General features: G+C 37.2%; 1 protein-coding gene across 2 annotated transcripts in view; it reads right to left on the reverse strand.

The window, feature by feature from the left end:
• phf14 (PHD finger protein 14) overlaps positions 1-13,766 on the reverse strand; it is a 112,449-nt gene that overhangs the window by 18,874 nt on the left and 79,809 nt on the right. Inside the window, exon 18 of one of the 2 annotated variants that reach the window (XM_015358109.2) lies at positions 1,260-4,052. The exons of the other annotated variant lie outside the window; for it this stretch is intronic. Within the exon in view, the coding sequence (XP_015213595.1) occupies positions 3,981-4,052 (72 nt within the window). The 3' untranslated portion in view covers positions 1,260-3,980. Of the gene's footprint in view, positions 1-1,259; positions 4,053-13,766 lie in introns of those variants that run through there. 2 annotated transcript variants of the gene reach the window in all.

Below are 13,766 nucleotides of genomic sequence, written 5' to 3' on the forward strand. Positions count from 1 at the left end.
ATTGTAATGAGTTTGTCTTTGTGCTGAAATTGGTGTTTGAGTGTCAAGAGGCTAAGATCGAAATCATTGGGATGTTATATTAGAAGGGGAATTAATTCTAGATGTATTAGAAGGGAAAATGATTCTGTCATAATAGAGAAAGCTGAAAAAAAGGTCAACTGGGCTCTTTTCAAATATTGAGGAGATGTTATTTTAAAAAATATCCATAGCAATTAAAATAGTGAAAATACGATAATGAAGAGAATGAACTGAAAAGAATATGGGCAAACTCTTCTATTAGATCAGACTGACATTGAGCCCCTCTTTGAAGTAATAGCTCTACGAGGAAAACAAGAACTGTATCAGCAGGCACAGTGCCAAGAGTTTTAAGGAGGTTTTAAAACTGTTTAAACAAAAATCAACACTCCTGAGATCTCAGTGGTTTCCAAAAATAAAACCAATAGCATTTGTCCAATTGCTTAGAATCCATGACATCTAATTAATTTGGACTTTTCAGACTAGACTTATGCACATTCCAAACGGAAGAAACGATATTTAAAGCACCTTTCTGATCCCCACAAGCAGGTATGAAGCGCTGTAGCAAATAAAGGAGCAGCTTGGCGCCTTGCTTATTCGTTAACGGCGCACGAGATGGAAGAGAAGGCTGCCTTGTGCAGGAACCCAAACGACGGGTTCTCCCATAACATGAACTCAGGAATTAACTGTCGCTTACACGGGAAACCTGGTACTTCAAATTAATCAACGGCTGTATTTAATTCCGAATCACTGCCAGCTCGCTTCATAATCACCTGTCACACCTTTATAATACTTTTAATAACACACACTGAGACAAACTCTTCTGAATGCCATGCAGGCACAGTGGCGTTCTGGTCACTCCCGATTATAATCACATGGGAGCTTCCTACTGCCTCTGTTTATCCTGCCGTGGCTGATTGACTGCGCTGATGAAGAATGAAAGAAAACGAATTAAGAATTCATGTCTTTAGAAACTGAAACAATTTTCCCCCTTAAGTGTGGTTTTCTTTTCTTGGGAGTGACATGTGATGGAACATCCCACATTCAGAAACTGACAAGCAGCTTGTCTTCGTGAAAATATCGCAGACCCAACACTCTGCCACGAGCTACTTTTCATACCCACACTTTTTTTACAGTATGAATTTGCAAGTAGTCTGCAGCAAGCTCAGCAGAATTACATAATATGGATGTGCGTTAATCAAATGGATGTGTGTGGTTCAAGTACCCAATATTTTCACACCAGATTAAAATAACTCTTTATTCTAAATTGCACCTTTCGGAAAATCGCCTTCATGTGCTTTACAGTAAAAAGGAAGAAACAAATACAGGTACAAATTCATCCTGCAAATTACACAGAATTGAAAGTAGCAGATTAACAAACTGCTGACTGACTGGCCTGTAAGACTTACAGTAGCAGGGGCTGTAAGACTGATCCACTGGGCAAAAAAGAGGACAAGACTAGGAGTTTGGGGAATTTTAATTCAACATTTTCAAAAGTAGAAGACTATTGACTGTAAATGGGTCAGTTAAAAACAGCTTTATTTCACAATAGTTCACAAACCGATTATACAGCCTCTTGGATAATATAATAAAAATAGATTAAAACCAGAACTGGCGTCGGGTATTTTATAAACAAAAATATGCTAAGCAAAAAAAAATGTGTGTATATTATTATGCTTTTGCCTGAGCTATGTATAATCAGCTTTTAATATATTCAAATAAAAATCACTGCATGACTGTTCCCCCCACCACAATCCGCAACATTCCTGCTTTAAATTGTTGGCATCCTAAATGTCTGGTTAAGTCACACAACACAGTGTCCCAAAAGCAAGTTCCATGTTTAATGTAAAATGACATTTCCCTAACAGCTTGTAATATTAGCCAGAACTACACACATGTAATAAGAGTCTGCTCTTGAATGAGTCCTGTCATTGTAGCACCAGGGTTCATTATCTGATTCCTAAAAACAATCATGGCCAAAATACTAAACCTTTCCTACATCACTGTCCAAAGAACAGCGATTCCACCCCCACTCTTAAATTGTTTAGGGCTATTTAGTATGCTATAGGTGTAAACCAAAGACTAGGAACACAAGCATCAGAACTGGGGCTCTCCAGCATTAATGCAAGGATAGCTGTGTTATTATAGGCCTAATGATATCTAGCACAGACAAGGAAGCATGGGTGTCATGCTGGGAAACCAATGATGGTGCTCTTGTTCTGACTGCAGGCAAAGAATATCTCATCAAAGCACATAAATTCCATGTGTCTGTTCCAAAAATTAAAACCCTTAAGGAAATGGCTTTCATGGTTCAGTGGTTTTAAAGGGTTTCTCCTGCCTGGGTTTCAAATGGGCAAATTAATGGTTCCTTTGAAACAAATTGGAATTACACCCTTGATGAGTAAATTTCCATATAACTGCTGTTTGAGCACAACCTCCTTGAGTTGATTATAATAAAGCAAAATCAACGGCCAGGTTACTTTTAAGGAGGTTTTATAACCCACTTTGTTTACACACTGTAACTCATTCATTACACAAAACACTGATAAAGGTGGAACTGCTAAATGCATTTGCGAAACTGCATCTGGTAAATGAAAATGTCACAGAGGCTTTATCAAAGGGTCTTATTAATAACACCACGGCACAGCATCTTCTTCCAGGGTATCTTACGTTTGTAGGCAAACATCGAATACCACAGGCACAATAATGACTTTGAACGCAGAGCTTTTTTCTAAGGCTAGAATAAGCAGAGAAAAGCAATAAAATGTATTTTGTACTAGCACCTACCAAAATATCACTCCAATGCAGAATGGCATCTGTGTAGGAAGAACAATATTCCTAAAGCTCTGCGGAGCAGGAAATGCATCACAATTCTAAGAGTGTAAAAAAATATACAGCTGCAATGAAGAAAGCTGAGGGTTTCCATTGCTTGATACCAAAGGTAAAAAAAAAAGTTTAAATTAAAACAATTACTTATTGGCATGTTTGGTTGGCCACCTAAATTTTAGATCACGTTTTGTGAGGAGGAAGACAAACGCATTTCAATGCAAAAGATAAAGTATATAACCAGGTATTACCTTTCAATTAAATGAAAATCACCTCTACTGTACCCAATTCAATGTAATGGTGAACACAGGTCATTCAGTTCTCCTATTTTTTCCGTTAACATATGCTGATTTAAAACCTTGGCGCTTAAAACCTACCCTCCTGTGACGGATGTGCTCAACAAGAATTATTTTCTATGTTGCTGTTCAATCCAATACAGCGAATTCCCCAATTTCATAACTATGCCTCCATCAATGTCAGACTCGTCTACCCAGGATCTGGAAGAGTGAAAAAAGCTTTCCACCAGGTGAGCAGTCATGTGTCAATGACTCCCTATCATGGTATGCTGGGTGTATACCAGTTAAATGGATAATAAAACAATATGTTAACCTCTCTTCACTTCACAAATACTGTATATTATTACATGAGCATAAAGAACTGCATCTCACTTTTCAAAACAATTTTGAAGGAACCCTACCAATTTTATTTATTTTAAGGCAGTCGGCTGTCAGAAAAGGTTTGGTTATAGGAACAATTAAATTCACCAGACAAGTCTACAGCTCTGAGAATTTATTATCTATTTGACATTAACCGTGTACTGTATTTAAATACCGGTTCTTAGCTGAGCTACGTCAAGGTCAAAAAGCACACTACGCACTGAAAATGACAAATCATAACATTTGTAACCTTTATGATCACAGAATTTAAAAAAAGAAATAAGATTTATTAAATGCGGTACAAGACAATCCATTCTGCCAGTGTATAAAATGGACCATCTGTACTTGTGCAAGTAAAATATAGCTGATGCCAACAGTGAAGAGGCACAATGGCATTCACATGGAAGAGATGAAGCCACTAACGTCAGGGCACAAGTGAGTAATGGCTGCCGTTTGCTAATTTTTCTCGATAGTAATTTTTGTTCAGTTTGCATTCTCTTGCTCTGCAGTCTCTTCTTTAACTGAATCCTCTTCCTCGTGTTCATCTTCATCTTCCTGAAAATCAAGACAAACGTATACATTTTCTTTATTTAGAGCATTAACAAACAAAAACATCCTCCACTTTTGCTACAACAAACACATACTTGGGGACACAACTGAAAAATTATCAGCATGCTCTCACACGATTATTAACAGAGAAAACATCTCCTAACATTGGTGATGAACATTTGCTTTAAAGCAGAGGATCATAATATAGATACCAAATAAAACCCCAAATCTTAGAAAGATCGGTGTATATCCATGTGGACAAAATGCATTTTTGCTTAGACTTTAAACTACCATCTTGAACTGACAGCAGAATACATCAAATTGAGAACTGGCTGGTATTTAAATATCAGAGGTCACAGTTTTTTTAAATCTGGCAGTTTAAATAGAAAGCTTTTAATTTATTAGGCCCTCCTTTGCAAGAGCCTTGTCGTTGTCTTAAAATTGCTTTTGATAAGCAGCTGCAAGTGAAAAATGCTTCACTTTTCTGAACGCAGATACTTTTACTTTGCCAACTGATAAAAGGATATAAATCTAACATCACGGACACCTTATGTTCTGCAGCTCGGTATTTCTGTGCCATCCACCATATCTTTCTGACAAGCTTGCCAATTTTCCAATTACTTGTAGCACCATATGTTATCTGAAGATCACTCAAGTCTAAAATAGGAAACAAGAAATTGTCGGGCTACAGCATGCTAACAATCTTATAAAGCTCTAACTCGAGAATTTTACTCATAATTTACTACATGTCTCCAGAGACCACATGGTATAAATGAAGTGACATCATAGCATCAGGGTCCATTGGGACTGTTTACTTGTTACTTGGTCACTGTTAGAAATAGGAGAAACCAAGATGAAGTACAGTTTGACGCAGGGAAGAGGGAAGACTTTAAAACACCTTAAGCATTATGCAGTGATTACTCACAGTGATACAAAGCAATTAAGAAATATCTAATGCAAAAATCTAATACCTATTAGTTTTTATGTTTCAGTTATTTTGTCTTACTTTACCAGTACTTGCCAGAAAGGTAAAACTACAGTTAAATATTACACACCCATTAAAAGCCATATCATTTTTAACACATTCTGGGTTTTGTAGAATATTGGTTGGATTAAGGCAGTACATTCATTTGAATGGCTTCATGTAACTACGGTAAAATAACATTTTGGAATGCCTCAAAGGAGCATTTGAGACTAAATGAGGTAAATTAAAAATTCACATCAAATCAATTAAAAAATCATATCAATTAAATTTGCACATCTACTGTATGCATCAGAACTTGTTCCAAAGCCTATAACAATATTTTACCATATTTATACAACTTGATATAATGTCTTGCACCAAGTCCTGGGTTCAATCTGATTTTTGATAAAGTATTATCAACTCAACTGAAAGTCAATGAAATTGACCAAATAATTGATGCAAAAGAATGCACAGTATGTGGATCACATCAACGGAAGCCAGAGGACATACTGTGCTTGGAGAAATGTATTGAATGAATACACTACAATAGAACTGGTGCACCCTCCAACAGTCAGTGGATGTTGGAAGGAGATATGCATCTGATCTTGTACACAGGAGACTGCGAGGACTGGCACCGCACAGTGGTAAAGGCAGTGGTTTGTCTTCCAGGGAATGGGAGCCCTAGCTACATGGATCACTTTCACTTTGACAGCCCTGACAGCCTGGCATTTGCTTTATGAAGTATTTTGAGCCAGCCATCAGGAAAATGCACCCTCTAGGGTTTTGGAAGGCTGACAGTCCTGCCTTTGTTGCACATCTCCATTATTTCTCCTTGGTGCCAATGGTCTTCTGCGCACGCTTCCTCTTAGACAGAATTTACTGACCCCGCCCTTCCATGAAAGCAAGACAAGAACAAAAGCGCTGACAAGATGCCAGCCTGTACATTGCTGAAACTTGGTGGTGTGTTTTTGGCTTCACTAAGTAAAAGGGAGAGAAAATCCACTGGCCAGTCTCATAAGGATTCAGAAGAGAACAATAAATGTAACTCTAGGTGGCAGTGCAGGGCCATTCTGAGAGCCAGCTGCTTTGTGCCCTTTCAATCCCTTGTTTCTCAGACTCTTAATGTACCCTACCGATACACACAATCAACTTCATAAAGCAGGATTAGAATACAACTACAAAGAAGTCAAATTTTAAATAGTATTTTTATTGTAATAAGCTTTTGAACCCTTTATCATGCCAGCACAGTCCTCAAAGAATTAGAGCCTAATTAGTATTATTTATTTTCTTATCTTGTTTTTGCTTTAATTTATTTCTCTGTATTTTATTATGTGCACTAAAACCCCTTTCATGTGGGGGAAAAAAAATCCCCATTAATCGTTATTGTCTTATTTTGTTTGTTTCAATACTCCCTGAAAGGTAATATAACATATAAGCATCCTGGAGACAATAGCAGCTAGTTGTCTTTATCTGCTTTGTGAAAAAAGAGATCAAGGTATATTGGATTTCACACAAAAAAAAATCAAAGTTTAAATCAATTCATCTCGTAAATAGTTTTTTTCTTCAAAAAATCACGATGCAAATCCAAACTTTGCAAAAAGATGCAAGGCTTTTGCCATTTTCTAACACAATAACACTTGTGGTGATTTAAAGCTCTGCCATCGTTCTTTGCATGGTACAATCGTATTGAGTAATAAAAACCTGGTTCATTAAGCTAAGATCAAACTACATGTTATATGCTACATTTACCAACCTTTGGTCCCTTCAGTTCCCTGTTTTTGATTTCAGATCTCCATTGCATTGAACGAGCAACTGGAAAGCACAATTAAATTTCATGACTATGCATTCTTGTTCTTATTTCATTTATTACAAAGGGCAATTAATCTACCTTTCTATGAGTAAATTTCCATTTTAGTGAGCCATGACAGATATCGAGATGAACTTACAGGAAATGCTTAATTAAATCTGCTGTAAATTGCACAAGCATTTTTTTCTTCTGATAAGAACAGATGGATATACAATGTGAATGGGACATTTTGTGGGGAAAAAATGTGATCTGCTCTCATGACAAAAAAACCCTGGTATATAATGTTTTATATGTAACCGTAAAGTGATACAATTCACATGCCCCTTATATACTGCAGAATAAAAATCACATTTTATGAAAAAATCTTCACATCTAGATACAGTATGTTAAGTTAATATTTAAACAAAAGAACACCAAAATAAACTATAAAGAAAATAAAATATTCCTTAAGCCCTATTTATCTTTTCAGTTAAAGGTTTACATATCTTTGCATATTTTAAATACAAACTAATAAAATAACCACTAAACCAATGGTTGCATGTATGGACTGTAGAGTAAATTAACGTGCATACTGGTTCTCAGCTGATACTCCAAGGTCTAAAAGCACACGATATATTGAAAATAGCAAGACATAACATTTGTAACCTTACAGTAATCCAGAAATTCCAGATTCTGTAAGCATGTACTGTAAATCAGTGATCAGATATTTTCTCCTGGATGTTGTGACGGCAGCCATAGTGCGCCAGTACGCTCAACACACATCAGCTATCAGTGGGGAGAACAGAGTACAATTCATTTCATAGATGGGGATTATTAGGAGGCCGTGACTGGGAAAGGCCAAGGGGAAATTTTACCAGGACGCCTGGGTTATACCCCTACTCTTTTCAAGAAACACCCTGGGATTTTTAATGGCCGCAAAGAGTGAGGACCTCGGTTTTGTGTCTCATCCAAAGGACGGCACCTTTGCAGTATTGTGTCCTCGTCACTGTACTGGGGCATAAGGACCCACACAGACTGCAGATTGAGCGTCCCCTGCTGGCCTCACTAACACCTCTTCAAGCAGCAGCCTTAGCTTTCCCAGGAGGTCTCCTGTTTAGGTACTGGCCAGGCTCACACCAGCTGAGCTCCAGTAGGCTGCCAGTTGTGAGGTGCAGGGTGATATGGCTGCTGCTCCTCAGCATGGTCCACTGCAAAAATTAAACTAAATTGTCTGTGACACATTTGCTATACAGGGTGAGTCCTGAAAGTCAGTCGTGGTCTCTCCGCCCCACTTCAACACAGCAATCGAAATACTGCTCAAGTCCCATGCTGGTTATGTTAAAAAAGCAGTCATATTTAAATTTGTGATGGACACTAAATGACCGTACAAGAGTGCTGGACTAAACCCAGATGGCTATCTACTATACCTTGAAGCCTGACATCACGCCTAGTGGGGTAAAACACTATGCAACCCCTGGCTACTCCAGTATCTTGAGAGACCAATTAAAAATGGCCTATCACCCTAAACATTTTAACCAAGTCCCCAGTCCATCTCCTGGCACAACACAGGACAATACAGGGCCCAGGATTCTGTATGCTTTGTTTTTTTCACTCCATCTCCACACACAGGTTTAACAAAGATGATGGACCATGAAGGCAATGTCACCCTACCGGATTTATTTGGTGTACAGATTAAACCAGCAAGCAAAAGAACATAAAAACAAAACCAAAGTTGGGAAAAATGAAAGAAAAAACTACCAAGATGTACATGGATGTTATCCAGGAACTTCAACATCTTAATTAGAATCGAGACATCATCAGTTAAAGCAGAGTGTTAATTCTGTTTTCAATGTCACCTTTAAGGTAAAAGAGATAAGGACACTGGTAGTCTGTATCCATTAATAATGTATAGCATAGGAAGTTTGTGTTCAATGATAGTGTATATGCTAGTGTATGAGCTATTTGAAAATCTGTCACTGGAACTTTAACATGGTTCTATTTTTATATTCCAAAACGACACTAAATATTAAACCCGAAGCCTAGTTTTGGTTGAGCATGCACATTTCTATTTTATTATTGCAGCAACATAAACCATAATGCTAAGTTTAATGATTCATCTTGCACAAAATCAAAGAAAATCATGCTGTTCTACCATATGTCTCCTGCATATCAAACAAAGAAGTCATTCGGTGTAATAGTTTATTTCACCAGAGTATTTAAATGAGTGCACCCTCATATTTAGATAGATGCTTCAAACATCTACTGTTTAATTGGTTTTCTATTAAATTAGCTACATTAATTCAACACTAATGACATTTTTTCCACCATGAATGTAATGGGGCTAAAAAAATATGTGGAATAAAACTCATCTTAACAACAAATTAACATTTATTGTGAAACATGAAACATCACACTGCTTTACTCTGCTCCAGAAAGCTCTGAATTGAGAGCCCACAGAACTTTAGGTGTGGGGGTTATCCCAATCTTCTGTGAATTCATTGTGTCATTAAGCAGGAGAGATGAAATGAAGCTTGGTTATATATTCTTCTGCGACGCCTCAAGAAAACAAATTATTTACACTGAGATGTGAGTACTCTCTGACAAACAGCTCAACTGAGACGCAAAGAGAAAATATTTGCAGCATTTTCCTGGCGTGCTTTCTTTTCCTTTCTGATTGGCTCCCTTGGGAAAAGATTCCATCCAGGTTATTCCTTTCAGTAGGAATAGTGGACTTCAGGCTCTTGATTCAGGCTCTTGATCAGAATCCAATGCACTGGTACCGTCAACAATGCTTCTTTCTTTTTACTTCTTTATTTCTGCCTTGCATATAGCTCAATAGTTTAAATACTGTTCTTCCAGCAAAGTTCAGTTTTCTATTCCCCTGTGAGGTCCACCAAGTTATCAGTTTCTTTGTTTCTTCTTTTTGCAACAGTACCCATATAAAAGGTATAAAAGGTTTTGAACTTGAAACCTTGCTCATTCGAATCCACAAAAACCATTGCATTTTACATACGTACAAAGCTTTTGAGAATTACATTTACCGATTAGAAAACACAACGTTGTAAACTGAAATTACGTTATGTCCAATTTCTTCCAAATTGTTTCGAAGCAAAACAAATAATTTTACAAGACATGATTATCTTGTGAACTTAACAGTGTGGGGTGGGGAAATTGTTATGCTGTTGTGATGGGTAGTTTAGTTTAAAAAGATTAATAAAATCAAACAATACCATGTGTTTAAAATGCTTTATGAGCAGAGCTCATCAAACAATTGTTTTTTGAATAAGAGATGTTCAGCAGTCTGTTTGTGATCGCCGTGTTATTTTTTGTAAGACTGCCCCCAGCGCAAACCTCCAGCGATGCTCTTTCACCATTAACAGTCAAGCATCTAAAGTGCCCGAGCCTTCCTCAAACCTTAGGACCCGCTCCCCTGTCGCACAGTGGGTTGTACACACTCATATTCTCATTCATCTGATGACTTTCTTCACACTGTCAATCTCCCAAAGGAGCCAAACAAATACATTCAGGCTCATCTGGCCAAATTACTTTTCTTAAAACACTTCAGCTGCGCTTTTTTGCCAGAACCTCGTGCTTATTAACTGTGGCGATAAAGGGCTCCTTTGAACTAAGCCGATCACTGAATCGCTTCCCTCTCATTAGGTGGATACTGTCTGTGCTGATACCTCAACAGTACACACGCCAAGCAGCAACACTGTAAATCTCCTATTTGTCATTTTCTGCATGAAAAATAAAATCAAGCACGGCATCTTTGCTTAATATAACAGTAAAGTGTCCGTTCAATGAGACATTAAACTGTCAAAGGTTGTGATAACTTGGTCAATAAAGATCCCACAACACTGTTAGTACGAGAAGGGGTGTTAATCCTGGTGTCCTGGTTAAACTCCACTCTGTACTTGCCTCAGATTGGCCTATCTAAAGTCCCCTAATTATTCACTTCCCCACTTGATCTCCTGTGTATCAGGGGGGACTGCTGGCACATAACAGTTGTCACATGCTACCCAGCCAGGGGCTGCAATTCTGTGAGAGGCTAAGCCCCCTCCTGTATGTAAAGTCATTTAGGATTCTATACATACATGGAATTACTACACATGAATGCAAAACTGTAAATGCATTTTCTGTAATATTCAAAATAATAAGATTTAGACTTCCTGAGTTACTAATAACTGACTGTAACATTCACAAACAAGAATGGCATTCAGATTTTGCAAACGAAATTGATATTGAACAAAATAAAAATTTAAAGCTCAGTCTAATCATTGTATTTAGAGGCAGTAAGTCCCTTTAAGTGATAACAGTTAAAATTTCAACACTGAATTTGCTTTCACCTGATGGGATGAAATATATTTTCACAAAACTCCAAAAAATACAATTTTAAACCAATGAGTAATGATCTGTATTTGCTTTTAATTTCCTTTCAATAGTAAACTCAACAGAGTGTGACAATTAATTAACTTAATTAGGCTAACTTAATTATGCTCTTTCACAGGTCAATATGTGGAGCTACTCAGATTAATAGCAAGGCTTGTAAAGTTAATCTTCTCGTATAATGGAGATGACATCAAGCCATGTATGAAATGCTATCCTGCAAAGGATGATGCAGCATTTTTGTAATTTAAGAGCACCAACACTGGAAACCAGTGGGAGGAAATATGAATACAATAATTTTCATACTAAATGTTAACCTACAAAAACAAAATAACATTTTAAGACATTTTACAATCTACTGCAACATTGTTTTGTTTTTCTTTGGAAAAACTCAGAATTAAAGTCTTTCAATTAAGACATGAAACAGTTCTGCTGCTGCAGTTTGCTGTTTAAGTACTAGACATTCATTACAGCTTCTGCAAGAATAACAGAATGACCTTTAATACTTAAAGAGATGCCTGGTGATGCTTAAAATCCCCTTAAGCTGCTCCCACAGTGCTTCTAATGGCAGTTATCTGAAGCACACAAGATGTGGACTTCCCACAAAAGTACAAGAAAAAAAGCTGTATAAATCTAAGCTTTTAAGAAAAAGTACTTTTAGGAGATTAATGCTAGGATACTGACAAAAAGTAAAGGCAGGTAAAACTTACTGAAAACTGAAACGGGGATAAATCTCTTTTAATAAAGGTTCTTTAGCATGATCTCCAACATCAACCAGCAAAGAAAAAAAAACAAGAGAGAAAAACAGAGCATGGATTAGTGTACTTACACTTATAAAAATGCTGTAAAAAAGTCCAAGGAGGATTGCTTCTCAAAGAAAATCATGCTACTGCAATTACCCCCCAAAAAATATTAAAAGAGTGAAAAGGGCTAGGAAGAAGTCCAAGGCAGGTGTGAGGATATCAGTTCAAGTATGAACGTGACGTAGTCAGCAAAGTCTTCAAGTCATGTGTGTACACAAAGATATCCAAATAGTGTTTGATATGTTAAAAAGGTTAACAAATAGTTTCACTTGGAAAGTATAGTAAAATGCAAAAAATATGGGACAGTTTTAGATGTTTGAAAACAACTGAAAGCCAACACAACAGAACACACAGGCATTTCACCTGAGATACTATAGTTTCCGGCACCAGACCTCACTGTAATATTACAGACTGAGCTCGTCAGAATAGCAAAACGTGTTCTGTAGACAGGAGTGAACGCTTAAGAACGGGCAACAAAACACTGCTAAAGCTGTCTGAAAGAACACTTAGTTTATGTAGAGCTGAGAGTGGTCAGAGGAAGGTGATTTTGATGTGAAATATCAGTGGTAAAATGACAGAACTAACTACAGTACACCCCTATGACCATACGTCAGAAAGCTACAGCTGTAATATAAAACACAGAAAACATGCTTCCATGGCTTTCAGAGACAAACTTACATTTGTAAGAATGCCAACCATTCAGTATCAATTTTTGCCTACACGAAACCTTCCTGACAAAGAGGAGGATCCCCCCAAAATTTTTGACTATAACTATTTTTCTGATCTGGAAATGACTGCAGAAACATGAAATAATGGCTAATTTTTTCCCTCCTTACAGAATTCAAGACTCAAGATTGCTAATGTATACAGGTGGAAGATTTCAAGAACGGATCATTCTTACAATTGTAGTGGAAACTCTTTTGAGGTTTTAGCCCTCACATAGCCTACATGAAAAGAACACAATGCCCCAACTCCAAACTCTCTTCACAAAAACAGCCACAAATTCATTTCACTATTCCTAGCTTAAACGTATTTTCTATCAACGATGAATCTAATCGAATAATTCATCAATTTCACCAAGTGAAAATTCTGCAAGCTATAAATTAGCTTTAAACAAGCTTTGCATTGCAATGTAGCTTGCTTTCAAATTAAAGAACTGTCAGTATATTACAGGGGCTGTCATTTTATTACTCAGATCAATTCTGCATGGCCTGGGGTGGAAAGAAAATGGATGCCGTCTTCATTTGCAGGAGGTTTATCTCCAGCACCAGGCTCTGGAAACATGACTGCAGTAATGAATTGAACCAAATTCCAATAAAGACTTTATCACCAGAAGCTAAACACACAAACACTGGCCTTTATTTCCTGGCTGTAGCTTAATGGAAATTACTTTTAATTTTCCATAACAACATAATTAAGAGATTTAATATCTGGCGGAAAACAAAACCACATACTTTTCAAATCGCGGCTGCAACATTCTGGTTCACAGACGCGGGATCTTTCAAGGAGTGGGAGATCGCACAGTTCCTTCTCCCTCTGGAAAAGGAGGCTTTGGGAGGCTGTACTCATTTAGACTCACGGTAGCACGCAGATGTCAGTGCTTCTTAGATTCTAATCTCACAACTGATTTTTTAATACTAGAAATCTCCCTTTATTAGTCATGTTAATAAATTCCACTGTGCCTTCATAAAAAAAAGTGACTTGCAAATTAATCCTCTACATTGGGAGGTTGTTTTTTTGGTGGAATGGCCTGAAAAGGGGGACTGACGTGAGTTATCTTT

This window comes from Lepisosteus oculatus, chromosome 10, assembly GCF_040954835.1.
Source record: "Lepisosteus oculatus isolate fLepOcu1 chromosome 10, fLepOcu1.hap2, whole genome shotgun sequence".
Taxonomy (NCBI): domain Eukaryota; kingdom Metazoa; phylum Chordata; class Actinopteri; order Semionotiformes; family Lepisosteidae; genus Lepisosteus; species Lepisosteus oculatus.